The following is a 21475-nucleotide window of genomic DNA, read 5'->3' on the forward strand; positions in this document are numbered from 1 at the left end:
CACAGCTGCCTGGAAGATACCGGCTGTAGCGCGTTCGATGTTCAGGACGGAAGAGATGGTGCGACCGACTCCGAAGCTTAGGTGAGAATGTTCTGTTCATCCTCTAGTGCCGTCGGGCTCGAACCGACCACTAACTTTGTTGCCTTTGTGGGTGCCGACGCTGGACCGCCACACCACCGTTCATAGCATGTCAATTCAATTTCAGGCGATAGGCGCGATTAAACTTTTTCCCGCAACGCTCACTGAGGTTTCGGATTTTTAATCCAAGTATCTTTATTTGCTGGGCTAAGAATTCTAAAAGGGGCAGCCGGTCCGAATGTCTTCTTATCCGGACAAGTTTTTAGTCACTGTTCAATAGGCACGCGACCGTTCAATGGAGGAATTGGTTTTCAGGCGAGATGCAAGAACAAACCTTTTGCGGATCGCTAATAGTTGTCGTGGCTTTCAAATGAAATCGTTTTCGCCCGCTAGATTAATTACTGTTCAAGTGAAAAAGAGCAGCAGTGCGACAGTGCCTTCGTCTTGACAACCAGCGCAGCCATCTTGTTTGTGGACGTGGCGTCACGGAGCGCGAAGAAGTCACTCGCGCTCCAGGGAATGTACCAAGTTCTTCCCTTTCTCTTCCCACTTTTTCTAAAGGGCGTTGGGGAACGGCGATTGTAACTGAAAATAAACGTTGTTGTGGATTAAAAAACGGTGGCCGTCTGTGTTAAGTCCCCTTCCCGTTTTATTATTTCCGCTAAATCAACGTCGAAACTTATTACCGTTCACCCCTTAGCTCATGACATGTAGAACTTGTCAATTAGTTCCGAAAGACACGAAAGAAACATCGCCACTTAAGTCGTCCCTGAGTGAGTGAAAGCGATGTTTATTATATCTTTTTCTGGAAAAATCGACTGTTGCTTGTGCACTTAGTGTGCACATGTCACTGTCGATAGGAAAGGAGATTGGGTGAAAAAGAAAGGATAGAAAGAGAGAGGATTAGGTTTGGGGGGGGGGGGGGGGGGGAGCCAGGTGCAGGGGGATGTCCTGGCCGTCGCAGGCATGTCGAGTCATAGGACGACCCAAACCTCAGAACGCAAAGCCTGTCGAAAATTGATGTGGAGCCGTCTTAGGGCGAATAGCTAGATATCTTAAAGCTGCGTTGGCTGGTAACTGTGCTTCAAGGCTAATATCGGCACGAACGTTCGGTTGAAGGAATGACGTTTCTTGTCTTGGCTGAACAAGCTGTGTCTGAAATGCAGATTTCGTAATCATTAACTGGAGCTTTAAATTGGGTAGTCGTGCCTTGCTCTGGTGTGTTGAACTGTAGGTGGTCTCCTAAAGAATTTCTAGGAGTTCCGTGTCCTTCATGTAAGTTATTAGTTTTTTTAGTGCCATGTCTGTCACAGCTCGCGTTGCCCGCGGATGTAGAAGGTCCTCCAGGCTATCACTGGAGAGTCCGAGGCGGGAATAGGCGTTATGGAGGGCAGTACGCTCGTCATTGTAGTCGGTGCAGTGTAGGAGGAGGTGCTCGGCGTCAGCAGTTTCCTGGCAGGTTTGGCAATTGGGGTTGAGATCAGGCCTGAAGCGACCTATCCACGCTGGTGTGAAAGCGCTTCCGGTCCGCAGACGGTGGAGCACCGCAGCAGTGTGACGATCCAACCCTCGTGGGAGACGGGCTGAGAACGTGCCGTCCGCCACTCTCGGGTCCGGGTTCTGTCGTGTGATGGTTCGTCTCACCAGAAGCTTGGCGTCTGAGAAACGGGGAACTGTGGAGAGCGGACATCCGGGGTCTCTGTGAGCCTGCGCTGCTAGGGAATCGGCGACTTCGTTTCCCCTGATACCACAACGACTGGAAGATCCACTGGAAGATAATCTCGTGGCCTTTCTCCCGGAGCTCGGCTGCATCTTGTGCGACTGACCGCGCCAGAGGCGTAGCCCTTTCTAGCTCCGATAGTAGCCCGAGAGCCGATCTTGAGTCGCTCAGGACTACCCAGCTGAGCCCCCGTGCGCAGCCTGTCCGAATTCCCCAGAGGGCAAGTCGTATGGCCGCCAGCTCTGCGGTAGTAGAGGATGCCTGATGGGACAGGCGCTCGTGTATACCTACGGCTGCAGCCTCAAAGAAGGCCGCTGCTGTTGCTGTGCCTCCAGATGGGTCTACCGACCCGTCGGTAAAAACGCGTGTCCGCCCATCGTACTCCGCATCCAAGTGACTTTCCGTCAGCTGCCGAGCGGTTACCACTGCTGCGCTCTTCTTGGTCCGCAGCCCTGGTATGCTGATATTAACCCTCAAAGGGTGAGGATCTGTGTTTAGTGCTGGAAGGGGCGCTAGCGGTCCTGGTGTACCCGCGATGTAGCCTAAAGTGCAGAGCTGCGCTCCCAGTTCCGAATCCGTACGTTCGGCGATGCTTATCAAGAGCGTGATGGTAGAGTCGCAGTTGCTCATTCGGATGAGATGTCCGAGCGCTCGTTGTTGCAGAAGGTTTTCAACGGTGTTCATACCTGCTTCGGTAAGGGTGTGTCGTGACGATGCCGAACGGGGAACTCCGATGCAAATTCGTAGAGCTACGCGTTGCGCTCTCTCTAGGTTCTCGATCTGATTGCCGCTCAGTCGAATGAGCGGTAAGGCGTAGAGTGGGCGAGCCAGAATGAGACCCTTGTATAGCTGTAGTAGCATTTGTTGCGATGTGCCCCAGGTAGTACCACCAAGCGCGCGGAGGATATTTGTGTGCGTTCGCATCCTCTGGAGCACCACTGCGTTGCTGGGCCCCAGGATAGCCTCCAGTCCAAGGTGAGTCCTAGGTACGTGACTGTCTTCTCCACTCTCACCGGGACATCTCCGATGAACAGGGTCGGTTGGAACTTTGTGGGTCTCCTTGGTGCGTAGCATAGAGCAACAGTCTTTTCTGCCGATGTTGTCAGACCCAGTTGATGGAAGTGGTACATAGTGTTTGTAAGTGCGCTCTGGAGGGCGCGTGCCATCCGTTGCCTACGGTAGCCTTGGGCCGTGGACCAGAGCGCCACGTCGTCCGCATAGACAGCCATGCTTATCGGGAGTGCTGGTTCCTCGCCTACTCTTGCTGCGGCTGGGAGTGATGCAATCCCCAGTGCAAACAGGAGCGGACTGACTACGCTCCCTTGGGGAACGCCATGGTCGACTCGTCGGGGCTTGCTCAGTGCTCCGCCGACCTTTACGCACATGGTGCGTTCAGTGAGGAATGCGCAAATGTAGTTAAGAGGTCGTCCACATACCCCGAAATGACGCAGGGCTGAGATGATGATTCGGTGCGGGAGGGCGTCGAAGGCTTTGCGGACGTCTAGGAATACGGCCATCGCCGACCAACCTTGTGCTTTGGCCTCCTCCAGCGAGCTGGTGATGTCACCAATTGCGTCCGCGGTGCTCCTGTGGTGGCGAAACCCCGAGAAGCAGTCTGGCAGAGCCAGACTGCTTCTCGTTTTATTATTCCCGTTTTATTATTTCCGCTAAATCAACGTCCAAAATTAGAACCGTTCACTTCTTAGCTCATGACATGTTGAACTTGTTAATTAGTTCCGAGAGACATGAAAGAAACATCGCCACTTAAGTCGTCCCTGGGTGTTGTAGAAGCTGATCAGATCTAAGGATGCCAAACAGTGAAGGGAACCAAAGTCTATTCACTGGTAGTATATTCCCGAGTATTGACTGGCAATGCGTCTTCAAAATAAAAAAAAGTTTTTCAGTACTTGTATACATGAATTGGTGTTTCAGAATCCCTTTTTATATATTTGTAGAAGTATTTGGGAAATATCTTATTATGCCAAAGGCAAATGTTTTTTTAGTATCTGTATTTCATCTTTCAGCGCATGTATTTCAATATTTGTATTACAGATGAGTTCTTTGAGCATCTCTGCCCAGCGTGATGTATGTTCTGAAAGCCTCAAATACAAATAATGAGATATACTTACATACATAAAATTGAAAGAATAAAACACGGAGGACAAGCACAGGACAACCACTTTCTTTCAAATGCTTGTCCTGTGCTTGTCCTCCGTGTTTTATTCTTTCAGTTTTACGTATTTATGTTCAACCCGCTCGCCTTCACCAGATAAACTTGTCTTTGAAGTAATTGGATATTTCAAAGATACCTGTGCAAATACAGTACAAGTGTGCCCAATATACAGATACTAAAATACTTGGTTTTCTTTTTAATTTTCGATGATGACGATGATCTGCCAAGACATTTAATAATACTGCATAATGTAGACATCAGCCCTAAGTATTACAAGTGAGTATTCAGGAGATTGAGCTTCACACTCTTTACCGTTTGGCATCGCTCAGTCCGGTGTGCTGCAACGGCACCCAGGGATGAATTGAATATGGTGTGGTGATGTTTCTCTTCCACATTTTCGATCTAGCAAACTAGCCAGATAAATTGTTGGCTGGGGGGTTTGTTGTTGTTGTTTTGAAGCTACGGTGAAGGTGTACAGTCGCTGGCCATATCAGGTCCCCCGGCCGAACGCCGACCGGAGCAGTGAAACTCCCGCATCTGGCGCGTCGAGCGTGGCCTTGTTTTGGAAGCCCAGCTGTTGAACTCACCCATTTTGTTAGCGAAGGGGTTGACACATAGAGCTTTCATGAAGTGAGAATCGTAAAAGAATGGCCGATTAGAATCGCTGCTTTCGGCTGTTGGCCTGAAGTGCTCAGGGATCTTACAGCTGCTGATAAACGCTAGAACAACATTTTCTCAGTAAGGGGTGCTCACGAAACGTGCCTAAATCTTTATTCTGCTTTGACACAAATATTTTTTCTTGTTATTCATAGCATATGCTTATAGATCAAAAAGATTACTTCAAGAAGGCTTGTCATTGTCTTGTCTCGGATGAAGACTGAAAAAAGCTCGTCCGAAGGATTACTGTAAGGATAGGAAATATATAAAATGACTAACCGGTTTCGCAATAAAGAAGTAGCTCATAAGAGGTCACATATATTATACAATGAATGATTTCGATAAGCCGTCTGCATATCATACCGACAATTGCAAGGGGGATTGTAATCGCCAGTGCTTCGGACACACGTTTCAATACGCGGAATGCTATCGAACGTCCTACGTCCACCCTTTAGATGACAGAATAGTTTTGTTACAATAGTCTGGCTTCCAAAACACGGCCACGCTCGACGCGCCGCCTGCTGGATTTTGACTGCTACGGTTGCTTTTGGGACGGGGGAGCTCATATGGCTGACGACTGTACATAAAATGTAGCTCGTGAAAATTTATTTCTACAGCTACATACGAGGCATTATCATGTTTGCTTTTTTCTGTAACCTTCATCTTTGGGTGTTTCAGTGTAGAGGAGGAAGCCAAAGACTTAACGTTGCCCAAGAAGCAAATATTAGCGTGTACCGTTATGGTCAGTCGGCAGCTCTATACGGTTCATAAATGCAGGGTGGCGAGGTGAGAAGGGTGCGTCCGTGGCGGACACAGATTGTAGCACCTGAGCCCAGAGCCGTTTATACTAAGAGAGTTTGGCCTTCTTAAGGAGATTTTGATAGTCTGACAACCACAGCAGCGTAGTCTGACAACCGGGGGATGACTACTTCCGTCCGCCATATTGTGGCTCTGACTCATAGGAACTCTACGCGATTTCTCAGGAATGAACAAAACAAAGAAGTAACGCCATATTGTGTTATCGCGAAATCCGCTTGTTCTAGCGGCCAACAAGCTCCGCCCATCGGCCAAACTCTCTCAGTATAAACAGCTCTGCCTGAGCCCTTCTGTCGGTGTTTGCCCATTTTTTTCTTCTTGTAACTTGCCTGCCGTTGGCTATGTTCACTGATACCGATAAGAACCCCTAGTCGCACCCAATGAACGCTGGCATCCAATGACAAAAAGCGTACGTGTCTGCCCAAACGTCCCTGCTTTTTTCCTTCTTACACTTTTAATAATATTAATAATAACTTTATTTTCCAAATGAATTGGAGGGACAGAAAGAAAAAAGCCTGCAGTGGAGGCTTGATGAGCCCGAAGCCCCACACGGTGACAGGCGCAGCAGCACAAGAAAAGAACAAAAAAAAAAAAAAAAAAAAAAAGAGAAGCGCACACACGCATATACATAAGAAAGACAAAAAACTTCATTAGAATTATTATAAACACTACACAGTAGACACTGTTGTAGCCCTAAAAATAACCCTATACACTTCAAACAAAGAACTAGATAATAGGTAATATAGTAGGCATCGATGAAGAATCACAACCGCAAATAGAATGAATGGAGATCTTTAGTTGATATGGAGTCTATACAAATTTCGTTGCTGGCGAGGTATGTTGAGCAACTTAGGTATAGTGTAACGTAGAGTTTCTGTACCATAGTTTGTGTACCATAGTTTGGACATATTGTTTCTCATCTGCGCATATGTTGGTCTGCTCTTACCCAAACAAATAACCTCAAATATACCTGGAAAGGCTACTGTCTGCAGAAAGAAAACCGGCCGCTGTAAAAGCGAGATGTGATAGCAAAGCAAAAAAATCTCTCTCATTGCGAAAACGAGATGCGTCGGACCTTTGGCGTGGCTTCTATTTTTTTTATATCTCCAAATCTTTGAGCTCGTTTGTAACAATAAATTAACAAGAAACGCAAGTCTAGCAGCGTATCCTATTACATCACAAACGTATTTCATTACTGAAATACAAATAGATTTCGCAAATGCACCTTAGTACAGAAATATAGATACTCAAAAGTGTCTTTAAGATTTTATCTCAATACTTTCATGTCGTGATGTTGTCCCGATTGTAATTCCTCATTCGTCTTACACTGCTTCAGATGCCGGTTACTTGTTCAAGCATAAGATCTGCATTCCTGTGTGGAGGCCGATGCTCATGGCCTTAACTGCAGCGAATAATAACAGTTGACGAGAGCAAATATGTTTTGGCCTTCTACATTAAAATATGTTGTGCTTTTTCCTTTTACCTAACGCAGGATGAGAACATCCCACCGACGCAATCTGTCGTCGACACCAGGCAAGAGCTGGACGATGCAGACTTTCTTCACCTTGTTGTGGACCGTGAGTGCTTCTCCGTTTGTAATGCAGACCAGGGCTGTGCATCTGTTGGCAGCATCTTGGCTGCTCAGCATCTCGTACGAACGCAAGGCTTTCAACACGCTGGCGGCTCCGAAGAGGCTCTTTCTTGGCTTGAGCGACACAACTCCAAGGACAGTAGTAATTAAGTTTTTGAACAAAGTTTGCAGGCAGGTATGTGGTTGAAGAGATGTTTTGTGGGCCGTTTTAAAAGTGCATGATGCACTTTTTTCGCCAGTATTATCAGGTTCATTTTTATTTTGCTTACAGTACAAATGATAGAAGGTTTTATGAAGGCATGTTTTCTTTTTCTGTCTTTAAATGTTGGGTACTTTCTGCGATAACTTATGCTGACCTGTAGGCAAGGTGCTTAGAATTCAGCTGTAGAAGTTCCTCATTCATAGTCGCCTTCCATCGCTTTATAATTTTCATTGTACATCAGCAAGAGGATAGCGTCTTCTACTGAAACATTTGCTTTACTGCCGTAGAGTGCGAGCTCATTCTGTGATATTTTTTATTACATGTTTGCAGATAGCATTCCTTATGTCATAGAATGGCAAGCATAGTATTTTACAATTGTCTCTTAGGTACAATAAATGTTCAATTTAACACATTCTAATTGATGTTTTAATGAGCTTCACTTACTGAAATAGTGCTGTGGTTCAGTCAAGGGCTAGACCACATCCCTCTACCCTGCTTCCAATTAGTAAGCAGATGCGCATAAGGAGACAAGTGATAAGCGAAGCACTGCCCAGTTACCCGCAGGGTTATGATGGGGCTTGCAAGGAGCTCTTTTGTATTACTTCTTCATGAAGTGAGTTATGTTCGGTGTGAATCATCATTTGTTTATCACGTGCCTCGTATGTGGTGATGTGGCAATCACCGTAAGTGAAAAAAGTTTAAATGTGGTAAATAAACATGATAAGCTGTGCATCATAAAATACTAATATAAGAACATGCAATACCTTATATAATGTTTGTGCAATTTACAAGTTCTGATATGTGTGTGGATTGGGCATCTTTCTATAAAATTTTCTGGAGCCTATACCTCATTTTACCTTTCGTCCGAACGCCGCGGACGCTACAGCCATCTAGCGTCGAGAAGGCGTCATGTGACCTTGAACTCCACATGACCAAATCGTCGCTTGATACTCTCCCGGCGCTGAATTGGCTGGAACGGCCAGCATCCACGGAATCACCCCAGCGGGCGCCCATTCCATGCCAAGCAATCTTTGCCAAGGGTGTTTGGCAAACACCCATTATGGAGGGTGCTTGCCTGAGCAGCATAAGGGTGTTAGCCCTGGGACAAACTGACTGTATAGTTTAAAGTTATATGGCCCAAGTAGGGTCGCTCTCAGAAGAAATAAGTAATTTTAAAGTAATTGCATTACTTAAGTAATTTGTAATTCTAATGAATTACTCTTCACGTAGTAGAAATTGTAATTGTTGTTAAACTCCTTTTGGAGGAAAGCAATTATAACTAAATTACATTTTGGAAGGAATTTTTCCATGTCAGACTTGTACGTAATCCGCTACGAGTAACGCCATTACTTGTAATCCCTCACATTTATCAGTAATTTAGTAACGAAAAATTACATATTTTCAAGAGTAATTTTAAAGTAACTCCCTTACATTTTTTTAAGTAACGGGTTCCTTGTAATCCGTTGCATTTTTTTTGGACCCCCCCCCCCCTTTCTAGACAAGGGGTTCTTTTTATTTTGGTAAAGTCGAGCGCAGTGACACTGTCATGAGAATTGACCAGTGCAAAGCGCTCATTCACACTGGAAGCGGATCCGCGTTCGCAAAGCGGTTGCGGACGCGGTTGTATAAAAATCCAGCGCATTTGATGCGGCTTTGCGCACGCGGATTCGCTTCCAGTGTGAATGAGCGCTCTTCAGTTCCGCAAAGCATATTTTGCGACACCAATTGTAATTGTTAGAAATTACAATTTAGCCTTGAATAATTGTAAATTTAATTCCTTACTATTTTTCAGTAACGTGTTCAACCCTGCCTGTATGGCTTCCTAGTCCTACTCCTTATGTCGGGAAGAGTCATTGTTCTTAGAGAGCGTGCCAACCACGCCAGACAAATAAATGCTACCGGCATTTTAACAGTACTATTTACTTTATCTAATTGGTTCTATATTACGGCGCAATGCTTCGCGACTTGGACATATTTTTGTAACGAAACCGCAGTGCCCAAGCGAAATATTTTTTTTTTATATCTTCTGTTTAGTTCGTTGCTTAAAAAACAACAAAAGAAGGCTTTTTCTCAGCGGCGAGACTGAGCATATCCTTAAAGAACTTCTCACAAGTATAGTGTGCAGCAACGGTTAAGGCACGCTAACTGCTCTAATACGTCATACAAAAGACGAACACAGTCTGACCTTTTTTTTAGGAGAAATTTGATCTTGCACAAAAAAAAGGGGTCCCGTACGAAAAGCTGGGCTTAATAGAGCTGTATGTTCACTCGGTATTGACAGCAGGGTAGATGCTACGCGTGTTTTAGGCCAATCGTGTCTCCGGTTAGGGTCACGTGACTACAGTCACGTGACCCTAACCGGTGACAAAGCAGGACATCGCACCTGCCTGGCACCCAAGGCCACACTTAGCATTCACGGCACTGTCAACCCTCGTTACAAGTGACACATCCCCTTGTTTTGGCCCCATAAGATAAGCCTTTTGTTCGTGAAACCCTGTTTGGCCTCTCCTTCAATCCTTTTCTTTCTCTCCCTAAGCTGAAAGCGTTGTAAAAGGTAAGTGGTCACGTGGTTTGACGGATGACGCAGTAGACGTTGCCGATCTCTGAATGCGTTCAGCCGGACCTAGTTTGGCGTGTGGCAGCTGCGTATGACCGCTTTTGCAAACGATTTCTTCAAAGAAGCCCAAGAATTTTTTCTGATGCGTTTAGTGTTCAATTCTACAAACGACAGCTTGTGCTGTCGTTTGTAGAACCCTTATCATGCTCCCCAAAACTTCAATTCGACGCACAGCGCACTAAAGGCGAAGAGACGACCCCACATTTTACGAGGGGCTTCATAACGGTGAGATATAACTCATAAACACTTAGAGTACTTATCAAAAACCACAGAAAGAAAACACTAAGGTTTTGCAGTAGGGGCAAGAAAACCCCGATTATTATGTTTTTTTTTTGTAGTCAGTAAAGCGTACATTAGCAACTTTAATAAGCTGAACCACACGGCTATCGAGCCTCTCGAAAAAGTTAGTACCGTCAGATCGACGTCTGAAGTTTTGGGGTGTCTTATATGGGACAGAGTGTGTAACAATACACCCCTTTTTTCTGAGGGTACAAATATTCTCCGAAAACATGTTGGAAGCACGAACGAAGCCAGAATGCTTCTAAGATGCTTGAGGCACAGATTATTTTTCGTTGTTTCTGGAGCTTGAACGCCGTGCCTTTTTTAAAGGCAAACGCCGTTTTTCTTGAGCGTAACAAGAAATAAAAAAAGGAGGAGTAGCGATAGTTGATCGTCTTGATCCGATAATGGACCTTTTTCCTTTACCTTTTTCTAGGGTGCCTACATGTCTGTCTGTCTCAGGGTGAAGACATCCATTGTTGCCCTGAAGGTGCCAGCGCGTAACGCTCTCGCGCACTCGGTGCGTGACTTGGGCGGTAAAATGGCGTCTATGCATCAGCCAAAGCTACGCGCTCGAGCTGAGCGACACCGGATTGCGCGCACTTCAAAATGCATAAAAAAACAATTGGGCGGAAAAATGGCTGAGATGTCACCACTCAAGCAAAAGCGCGCGTGTGTATGAAGGCACTCTACCTTTTTCGAGTAACGAGCGCCGTCTGGGGAGTTGTCAGCGAACTACAAATGAAAAGCATCCCAATATGCTTCCGCCCGTCAAAACGCATTGGCATCGTGCCGTTGTATTGGTTTTCGGTGCTTTTTATACCTCATACTACCGATACGAAAAAACAAAGCGTTAAAATAGACTAAATACGCGCGAAGATAAATGCTGACGATGTTGCTGTCGCCATTTTCGCAGGGCACCGCTAGAGCACTATATAGCTCCCTCGGAGCAGAGTAGCGCAATCTAGAACGCCGCCTCTCGGCGACTAGCGGCGAACGCCCGGAAATTCCAACTGCGGTCAGAAATGCATGGAGAACGTGAGAAAATCGTTGTTTCTCCAGTATTGTGGGAATGTACGGAATCGAAATTATTTTTGACATAATAATGGAACACTTTAGAATACTTTGCGCTAAGTTTTGTGCCCCGCAAGGACCTGACTTTTTTTAAAAAATTGCGTGAGCGGCATCATGCAGCAGACGACACGGCGACGTCACACCATTCACGTGACCCGCTCCGGCCAACCCGAAAAGCCCATCTCCGCTGCGAGCAAACATCGTCTGCTTCAAACGCCATTGCCTTGGAAATTGCCTTCTCAAAATTTGCACACGCATCCGATATCATTAAAACTTTGATAAAGTGTTTAGCGCTTTACTAACTTCACGACAGGCTAGTTTTGAAAAATGTGAACTCGCCGTTAGTTTTTTAATCAGCCGCGTTATGTCGATCTCCATGTATTCTCCCATAGGGCGGGCCGCCTCTTGGAACCCTGAGTACCACGTGATTCGCGCCGAGCCGCTCTGTCGGCCATGTTGTCGGCAAAACACGGGGTTCAAAGGATTGCGCTACTCTGCTCCGTAGGAGCTATATAGTGCTCTAGGCACCGCGTCCCGCTGTCCTGCGAAAATGGCGACAGCGGGAGTGTACGCACGCGCAGAAGCTTACTGGAAAAAGGTCCATTGCCGCGCTCGGGAGATCGTAAGTGCGTATCGACGATTGACCGGGACTCGAGAGTCTGACGTCTGTTTTTGCCCGCTCTTCAGCCTTGCGGTCATTTCGGCGAATCAAAAGAACTGCCTATGCAGCGGCTGGAGATACACTCTCAACAAAAGGGTTGTCGTAAGGTACTAACTTTGGGGTAGTCAGAAGCCGTCACAGATATCGCTACCCCACCTTCGTTATACTAACAACCCCACGGGTAATCACACGGCACGCAATCAACAGGTTGTCACAGTGAGCACCCCCAAAAGCAACATGGCGGCTGGCAAGCGACAGTGGAGCAGTACGAGTAAGACCTAACGAGCTGGACTGCTTTTTGCTAAAATACGATTCTCAAGTGCCTGCGCCCGTTGGCGGCCTTCCGTGCGCACTGAAGCACTCCAAAACGCGCCTCGAACCACGGACACCGCACGTATTACGAGTAGAGGCGACGATGTGAAAGGAAGGGGGGGGGGGGGCATTCGAGGGGGTTCCGCGACTGCTTTCGCGCGGCCGGCTGCATTTACTTCGCGACCAGAAAACATTCAAGAAAGGAATCGTATAGCGACAAATGGAATGATATCTTTATTGAACAGAGCGTCTCCTTGCTGTGCTTGCCGCAAGTGATCCGGCGGTTTCGGTTGACAGCGGCGAGGCGAAGCATCACCGATTTAAGCGGCGTCGGTTCCGATCGTTCAATGCTCCTGCTCACCTGTTAGCATTCGTTATCCACTTCCAAGTCCCTGGTAATCCTCACCGCGTTTGTGCACGCACTTAGCGCTATGCACCGCACGGAACACCCATTGAACTGGCTATGGGACTGAACTTTGGGGCTGCTCAATAGAGCCATGGAACGCCTCCATGTTTTTCACTCAAATAAGTAGACACATAAACGCGCGACTCCTTGAATTGGGCGGCGCCACGCGCCACTTAACGGACAGGGCTCAAACTAGAAAAAAACGAAACCAACAGTCTTTGTATTCAGCGCCTCGCCAGACATTCACGTATGTACATATGCTACTACACACATACGCGACATACAGACACCATAGCATTTTCCACAGGAACGCGTTCAGACACAGCACAAGGTACTACATGAGATATTGCCGCTCTATTGCACACGTTTAGTCGACACCGCCACGTTATATACTGCTGTATTTTCTGTGACCGATTAGGATGGTGACCACTGTCATATTTTGCATAAATACGAAAAGACTGTGCAAGGTTTACGCGTATATATTATTTTCCTCTACTGCCCTTAGGAAAGCGCTCGTATCTCTAATATAATCCATTGCAAAAGTGAACTGCAGGTTATGAATAAATTTGAATATTCGCTACACGTCACGTTTTGATCAGTTTCGTTTTCTCGCTAGCCTACACTTTAAGTATACAGAAGCCTGTTTAATTAATTGTATTAATTATCGAAAACAATTTCTGCAATCACAACTTTCTGAACACGCTGATGCATTTTCTTTTCTCTTTTTACATATCCGAATGACTTCAGCGGCGGTTGAGTAAATGTTGAGTACACTGAGCGCGCGCAGGTGATTCTAGCGAAGCCCGTCCGCCGCGTCCGCCGGTCCTCCCCGAAGCGTTGTTTCAGTTTTCTGCTTTTCGCTACAATTGTTTTTGCTTAAGCGCGTGTCTTTCAAATATGCGTTCTATGCGCTCGCGCTCGCGCCAAGAGGACAGTGCAGAATTGCCGCTTTCGGGCCCGTGCCTCCACCTGCAACGAACGCGAAATACGTATGCTAAATTATGTAAAGCCTGGTTCAGACAGTGGCGTTTGATTGCGTCTGACTGCGTTGCGGCAGCGAGAAACCAGGGCATCCCTGCTGCTTACATCGCGTGCCAAGATGATTCCTTGAATTGGATTGCACGCTTCATACGAAGCACAGTCGTGCCGGTGAGTCGCTTTCGGTTCTCGACGCAAAGCTGTCAAACTCGTTCAAACGCAAGTGTCTGAACCGGCCTTACCGCTCAGTCACACTGGAAGCGGATCCGCGTTTGCAAAGCGGTTGCGAACGCGGTTGTATAAATATCCAGTACGATTGCACGCGCACTCCATGACATCAAGTGCGCGTGCAGTTGGACTGTATCTTTATACAACCGCGCCCACAACCGCTTTGCGAATGCGGATCCGCTTCCAGTGTGAATGAGCTGTTGAGCATCAAAGAACGCCGAGAACATAGTTCTCTGCACTGCACTTGCTGTCGTCTCCAGCAGTACTTTTTCTAAAAAAAAATCTAAAACAAATAGCACGTATATATTTGCCAATGTCTTATTTTTGGAAATTTACTTGGAATCTTTTATATAGATAAAAGGAACGCGTGCTGGAAGGCCTGAAATCCTAGTCCCTTTCGAAGTACTCCGCCTTGGATGACACACACTTGTTTGAGCCTTTTTTAATCGAGTATGCTCGATGAAATGTGCCAAATGAGCCAGTGAAGGCGAATCATGTATCCCGAGACAGAGAAATAGTGAAATACACGAACATGATCGCAGATATCTGTGTAGGTTCGTCCCGTCCGGCCTGAGTCGTGGTGTGCAATGCTTCATACTTCACTGCACTTGCAAGCAAAAAAAATTGGGTACGACAGGAGCGCAAGTTCGGCGGAACGGGCGGAACCGAGGAGGCCATTTGCAACTGAACTGCACGCAGAACTGACCGATCACACCTTTATTGAGAGCACGCTCTTTACTGACCCGCACAATAAAAGACGACAAGAATATCTCGTCCGACGAACATTGAAGTCAACTCACGCCTGTGCGTAGCTTTCTGTACTTTTCTAGAGATTTGGTTACATTCCTCGAGCACGACGCCAGCTGCCAGCTGCCAGCTGTTGTTTACTGTTGTACATGGTAAAACCCGCGACGGAACCAAAAAGGACAACCGCGATACTTTTTATCTGCCTAGGGTTTTAGTAGGTGCGTACCAATGTTGCCTGTACTTCTTTGTTTTCTGATAGTTTAGGCGAATTGAGTCACACGCTTGTTTGGAGCGGTTTAAATTTGAATAAATAATAACCAACGCACAAAGAAAACAAGTTTTAAGTACTTTTTGAGATTTTTGAACTGACTTTTACTATTAAATGACTGCATGCACTTGAATGTTCAATTCAAGAGTTTGTCACCTTCCAACAGGGTGCTAACTCTCAATGGCTCGAGCCCAGTGGGTAGTTAGGTAAGCCTGTGGGGTAGTTACAGCCGTCAAAACGCACGATGACTAGGGGGTTGCTCACTTTTTCTTTTAGCATCCTCGATCATCCGCACCGGTGCGCACCGGGGCACGGGGGTGCGCCCCTTCATCTTCGATCAAGTGCACCGGTGCGCACCGTACGTCCTCGATCAACGAAGCGCACCCTCCCGGTGCGGCTTTTCGTTGCCCCAACGCGCACCAAGAAAATCGGCGGTGCGCCGGGGGGCAATCCCATCAGGCATTGCGGCCAGGAGCGGGAATAGAGAAGATGGCGGGAGTAGCAGACGCGCAGACTATCGAGATGGCGATCTTGCAAAAACGAACACGCCTCGCAGCTGCGCTAGATGATTTCCTCGGGTCTTCTGACGGCGAGACGACCAGCTTCTCACCATCGCCGCGATTACTGGTGATTGCTGCGGTGGCAAGGAGCGCCCGAAAAGCACGAACTTCGTGGAAAGCGGCGCGAGGCGTTTTGATGACAGCGAGGTACGGCTATTATCTGGTGTTTCGTTTTCTTGAACTAATAATGATGGCCAACATATACATGTGGAATTGTCACCCCCTTCGTGACCCCATCGACAATCACGTCCACGATGTTTATTTCTGTGGGACCGTCAAATCCGCGAGTAAAAAAATAGAAGAAATTGACAGCAGACGGGCACCGTGCGCTGACCTACGCAAAATAAACGAACAAAACGCGAAGTGACGCAAGGTGGAGCTTGCCGCGGTGCACCGGCGCGGCGCAGTTTGTCCTCGATGTTGCACCGACATCGCGCTGCACGACCGAGGAGCGCTGTGCACTGTGCCGGTTTCAGGGCGATTCCGGTGCGAGTTGATCGAAGATGCTATTAGAGTGTAGTGCGCGCTAGAGCACTATATAGCTCCTTCGGAGCAGAGTAGCGCAATCTAGAACGCCGCCTCTCGGCGACTAGCGGCGAACGCCCGGAGGTTCCAACTGCGGTCAGAAATGCATGGAGAACGTGAGACAATCGCTGTTTCTTCAGTATTGTGGGGGTGTACGGAGTGGCAATTGTTTTTGACGTAATAATGGAACATTTTAGAATAATTTGCGCTAAGTTTTGTGCCCCGCAAGGACCTGACTTTTGTAAAAAAATTGCTTGAGCGGCATCACGCAGGAGACGACACGGCGACGTCACACCATTCACGTGACCCGCTCCGGCCAACCCAAAAAGCCCATCTCCGCTGCGAGCAAAAATCGTCTGCTTCAAACGTCATTGCCTTGGAAATTGCCTTCTCAAAATTTGCACACGCGTCCGATATTATTAAAACATTGATAAAGTGTTTAGTGCTTTACTAACTTCACGGCAGACTAGTTTTGAAAAATGTGAACTCGCCGTTAGTTTTTTAATCAGCCGCGTTATGTCGATCTCCATGTATTATCCCATAGGGCAGGCCGCCTCCTGGAACCCTGAGTACCACGTGATTCGCGCCGAGCCGCTCTGTCGGCCATGTTGTCGGCAAAACACGGGGTTCAAAGGATTGCGCTACTCTGTTCCGTAGGAGCTATATAGCGCTCTAGCGCGCGCCAGACACGTGAAGGAGGGTCTTGGCTCTCGCTTTACGACGGTGTTGCGATCTGGGCCGGCCATCTCGGCTGTTCAAAAGGGCGGCTTGGCATTGCGCTTAGTGTCTTTCCTGTTGATCCGCGGCTCAACGACAACTCCAAAAACATGGCAGCTAACTTTTCGGGCTCGTCCAAGGCGATGCTTTTGCTGGTACTTTGCTTCGCCGTCGTGTGCCGTGAGTATTGTTTACATTTCCTCCAACAGCCTACGTAGATGTCAATTACTCGAAAAAAAACTCTTTGATAAGAGGCGTTTTTTTTCTTCTTTTTTTTTTTGGGGGGGGGGGGGGGGGGGGGGCACATAAATTTATTATAAACTTGCTTTCCAGTGTGTGCAGTTCTTTATTAGGAAGAAGGGGGCTGAATGGTCAACGAATGTTCCGTAAATTCCCGTGTCCAATTTATTCCAGGCTCGTACACAATCCTTGTGGCGAAAAAATGTTCGCAGCAGAGTTTGGGAGTTGTTTTGCCCGGGCTATCCTACCGTGTCCTCTACACAGTGTAGGGTACCCTTGTTTAACCCAGGTTGTTTAAAGAGGTACCTACAGAGCCACCTTGGCCGAAAGATAACTACCCCGGTGTAGGTCGCATCATTTAGAGTTCATTCATAAATCGCAATGCAGCAATGTCATAATCTATGCTCCATCTCATGAGTTGAATGCAGCACAAGCGCCAGCGTGTAACTCGCGAAAGGAGAGCAAATCTGAAAGCCATGTGCCCTCGCCTATGGCCTTACCTTTGCTGCACACAACTCCCGAAAGAGTGTATTGCGCAACATAAAAACTGCATTAAAAACTACATCCATTGAGAATAGAAACAAAACTTTTTCCGCTTGGCATTTGATGCGCCGAGGCAGATTAATCGTTAGGCGAATCAAATATTTTAGAGAATACGTTAGCATTGGACAGCGAAGTTAAAGCACGAAATTCCCCTGTAGCAGTGTGGGCACTCCCACGCATGCGCATTACGGTATCCAGGCTGTCGCGTTGTGCCGAGGGAGAAAGCCCGCGCACCGAGATGGCCTGATTTGCCAAGGCACCGTCCCCAAGGCTAACTACGACTCAGGATGGCCGCAGCCAGCCCTTTGAACTAAAAAAAAAAAAAAAAACCTTTAGGCTGCGCGCGTTCAGCCGTCTCACAAACATCTGCAGTAAAGACGAAGGCATGGGCACGCACGGGTGGCTCTAGAAAGTACCACTGATGCAGGAGTCCTGGTACAATTACAAAAGCATGCATGCTGAGAAAGGCTCACGCACCGATGCCTTCGCCTTGATTGCGGACACTTGTGGGTTGAAGATACGTTCGCACCTTTTCAATTTTTTGAATGAGGGTTTAAAGTTCCTCCTTGTGAAAGCTAAATTTGAATTAAAAAGAAACAGCGCTGACGGATGTTGTTTTTGTTGCTTGATGTGAACAAAATGGTCTGTTTGCAGTGAGTGGAGTCGTTAGGACGTTCATCTTTAGGAACTCGAAAGTGAAGTCACTCCCGCACTTATACGTTGCGACATATTATAGGTGTGATAAAGCTCGGAAATCCTTTTTAATTAAAGTTATTCTCGCCAATTATAGGTGAATATACTTACCCTTTCAGACCATAATTTGTTTCTTGTTGCATAACCATAGCGAGTTTTGCGCGTGACTGTTGTATAATTTATTCTGACGTTGTCTTCTATCAATTATAAGAACAAGAAAAAAAAATGTTTTTGTCATCGTGTGGTGCCTCAGAAGCGTGAACGGCATCACCTGGATATATATATTTTTTTTGTCCCGACTGAGAGCAGCGTTTACTGGCTCCATTTGCGCGTACAGAAGTAATTCAAACGTAAGTTACGAGAGCCCCCTGAGCGTCTTCGAGGCTGTGTGCCGATCTTCGGATCACCGGTCCCTGCCAAGATGCCCGCACTTGGACGGGTCATGATAGAGAAGTCGTCGTGTAACTCAGAGTTAAGTACACGTAAAATCGAGAACGAAAAAGAATCCGTGCCATTAAAAATTGTCTTCAGTCCTTTGCTGGGGTGTGCCAGAAGCCGTACTTAAAACCCCCAAGATTTCCGGCTTTTATTTTCACTGATGGGAAGCGCTAGCGTGAGTGGAGGGATGACGCCACACACGCCAGCTTCCACTAATCAGTCACGAGGGACGAAACGCATAAACCGTATAGAGCAGACACGTAAATTTCTCGTAGAGCGACGGAACTTTCGTGTGGCCCAGAAGCCGGAGCTGTCGTGTGGTATTGACGCTTGCCTCTTACCCTTGTTTACAGATACTGTGAATGCGGGTGCACAGCATGTTTGCCCTTATCCTCAAGGTATGTGTGTTCTTCGTCTTTCTTTAAGAGACCCAACTTTTATTGACTTGCTGCAGCATTGGTTGCTAAAACGTTTCCAAAGCTCCTGTAAAAAAAAAAGTGAACGTTTTAAGAAATTGTTTAAATCTATTTAACGAATGTCAGTGTCACGAAGGCAACTACATTCGTACTCTCAATGTTCTAGATTTGATTTACTCACTAATTATATTTCTAATTGCAGTTGGAACTTCATTAGCTTCCTATTTTATCATCTGAATAAGAATAATTTTGTGTTGATCGCTCTCTCTCTTTTCATTTTATCGCAGCGTGTTTAAGGGCTAACATCCACCATCGCCTTTAATATATGAGTGCTTCGACAAAACAGGCTGTGCTCGGTTCACTTTATACCACGAGTGGTGCATCTTTAGAAATGCAGGATTTTGTCATTTAGCTGCAAAAGGCGTCGCAATTTTTGTCGTGCTGCAAGCGTCGGCATCCTTCGTAATTTATTTTAAACTTTCGCCCTCGTCGCTCTATGAAATCGGGTTAAAGAAACTCTAGGGCAATCGAGCGACCGTGCTAAACGCTAAAAGCAATACTCGTCTCTTCTTTTATTGCTTCGGAGTATCGTTGATTTTTTTGACTCAAATATGCAAGCTTCTCTCGAATTGAAGCAGTGTATCTTTTTTTTTTTTTCTTCTTATGATAACCGTCAATTTAATATGAATGAGCCCGTTTCTAAACCTTTTTTTCTCGGTAAACAAACAAAAAAAAAAAGACTAAGATTGTTTTTTAATTTTTCAATTCCTCGTCGTCCAGCTTGTAGCAACCCTGGAGCCCCTGACCCGCACAATGCCGTGACCGCGACCGCCCGCTACGACCCGACCACGGGCGAGTGCGTGACCATCCCGTCGGAGACCGGGCCACACGACTGCCAGAAGTTCGCCAGCCTGGCTGCCTGCCAGGCGGCCTGCGTGGTGTCCGAATAAAAACACGATGTAGCCTCTCCAAAGACCCCCAGTCAGAGGACGATCCCAATAAAGCAGTCGTTACTCTGACCATAATGATCCTCTGGGGGAAAGGCATCTATTTGCTTTCCTCGTGAGCGCAGTAGAAGTCAAACAAGATCATGCACTGTGATGCACACCGTCTGCTAATAGTCTGCTGGCACTAACTGAGGCTCACGCTTCTATTACGCTGATTACACGTATATATTGACGAAAGCGCTAGGAACATGCTTCAGGCCTCAGACAATGTCGGCAGCCAACAGCGTGTATATGAGGAGTCGGACTGCCACTTTAGAGGGCCGAATCCCTCCCTTTGCGCTTGATTGGATCCGCCGCCGGATGCGCACAAATAAAGATGGAGGACGGCGTGACGTGCGCTTCTGGCGCGGCTTTCCTTTACCGCTTTTTCTAGCGTGAACTACACTGGGCCGAGGTGGAGCAGTTTCGCGTGGTTCCCAAAGAGCCGTGCTGCGCATGCGCGAGGAGCAGTGACGTCACACGGCGCACTGCTGGTGCGCCGGCCGCGCGCGCATCGCCGGTCTGCGCATTCCAGAGGACTGACGTCATAGCCGCGGCAGACGGACTGGCGGCGCCGGGTGCCCAGCTGTGCGCCTCCGTCGCGCAGTAGCCAAGTGTGACGCTGCACCGGAGTCGCCTGATAGCGCCTCTCATTTTGTGCGCATAAGCTCACGCTACGTATATGCTGGCATAGCCGAGCTAAGCCACCGCCTTTTTTTGTATTTTTTTCTAAGCACAGTTTGTTATTGTTTCACCCTCGCAACGTCTGGCATCGGTCAGAGCACCCGTAACGTAGCACGTTCCTAGCGATGCCTAGAGAACAAAAATCAAACTATTTTGTCAGTGAACTACTAACATTGAAGTACTGCAATGGAAAGGTAGCACACGGACTATAGAATCAACCGAACACAAAACCATCATTACCGAATGCGCCACAAAGCTATATTTTTGTAGGTACTGTCAGCCACACCACTGGTAAAAGAGCTCAGGAATTAATTTTGAGATCAGTGATTGAGCGAGACAAACTTCAAGCATTTTCGGCCTCTTGGCTCGTTGGAGAACGCGGCAAACACTTCCTGACTTGCGGTAGCTCCGGTCTGGTGTGTCGGCTCCCCGACACTGGGGTCGAATGTCATCCTCCGGCTCCTTCGGATGTTTACTTTCAACGCGTGGAATGTGCATAACAGACGGCAGGTGTCTACATAACACATTTCTATGCTTATAGTGCGTCACGATGCTTTGGCGTCAATATGAGCAGGTATAAAAAAGAACTCCCGCCAACGGTAATGGACTGCAACATTGACCGGGTTACACTTTTTTAAATTTTAGACAATATAAGATATTGCAACATATTTTGCAGATATGAAATTACCGGTTTTGAACGATCCACCGCGTCAAGTAAAACGAATTCGAGGATTATTATTTTTGTATTAATTGAAGCACAAAATTGATGCTTTCTTTACTTTTTCAATTTTTTCGAAAGTTTCGGGCGAAATTAAAAATATATTTACAGTAGTAGAACGCTATATTAAAAAAAAAAAGTACTAGGA

At 47.0% G+C, this 21475-nt stretch overlaps 1 protein-coding gene and 1 pseudogene across 1 annotated transcript; one reads left to right on the top strand and one right to left on the bottom strand.

The window, feature by feature from the left end:
- Positions 1 to 1352: 1352 nt before the first annotated feature.
- On the bottom strand, positions 1353 to 2659 carry LOC115326711 (annotated as a pseudogene).
- A 14006-nt stretch (positions 2660 to 16665) lies between these two features.
- On the top strand, positions 16666 to 19958 carry LOC120846335. Its single transcript, XM_040218068.2, has 3 exons — positions 16666 to 16789; positions 18877 to 18921; positions 19720 to 19958. Exons 1-3 carry the CDS (start codon positions 16720 to 16722, stop codon positions 19887 to 19889), a joined length of 285 nt encoding a protein of 94 aa, XP_040074002.1. The 5' UTR covers positions 16666 to 16719; the 3' UTR covers positions 19890 to 19958.
- Positions 19959 to 21475: the final 1517 nt, after the last annotated feature.

Source organism: Ixodes scapularis, unplaced genomic scaffold, assembly GCF_016920785.2.
Source record: "Ixodes scapularis isolate PalLabHiFi unplaced genomic scaffold, ASM1692078v2 PGA_scaffold1__304_contigs__length_218370807, whole genome shotgun sequence".
Classification (NCBI taxonomy): Eukaryota; Metazoa; Arthropoda; class Arachnida; order Ixodida; family Ixodidae; genus Ixodes; species Ixodes scapularis.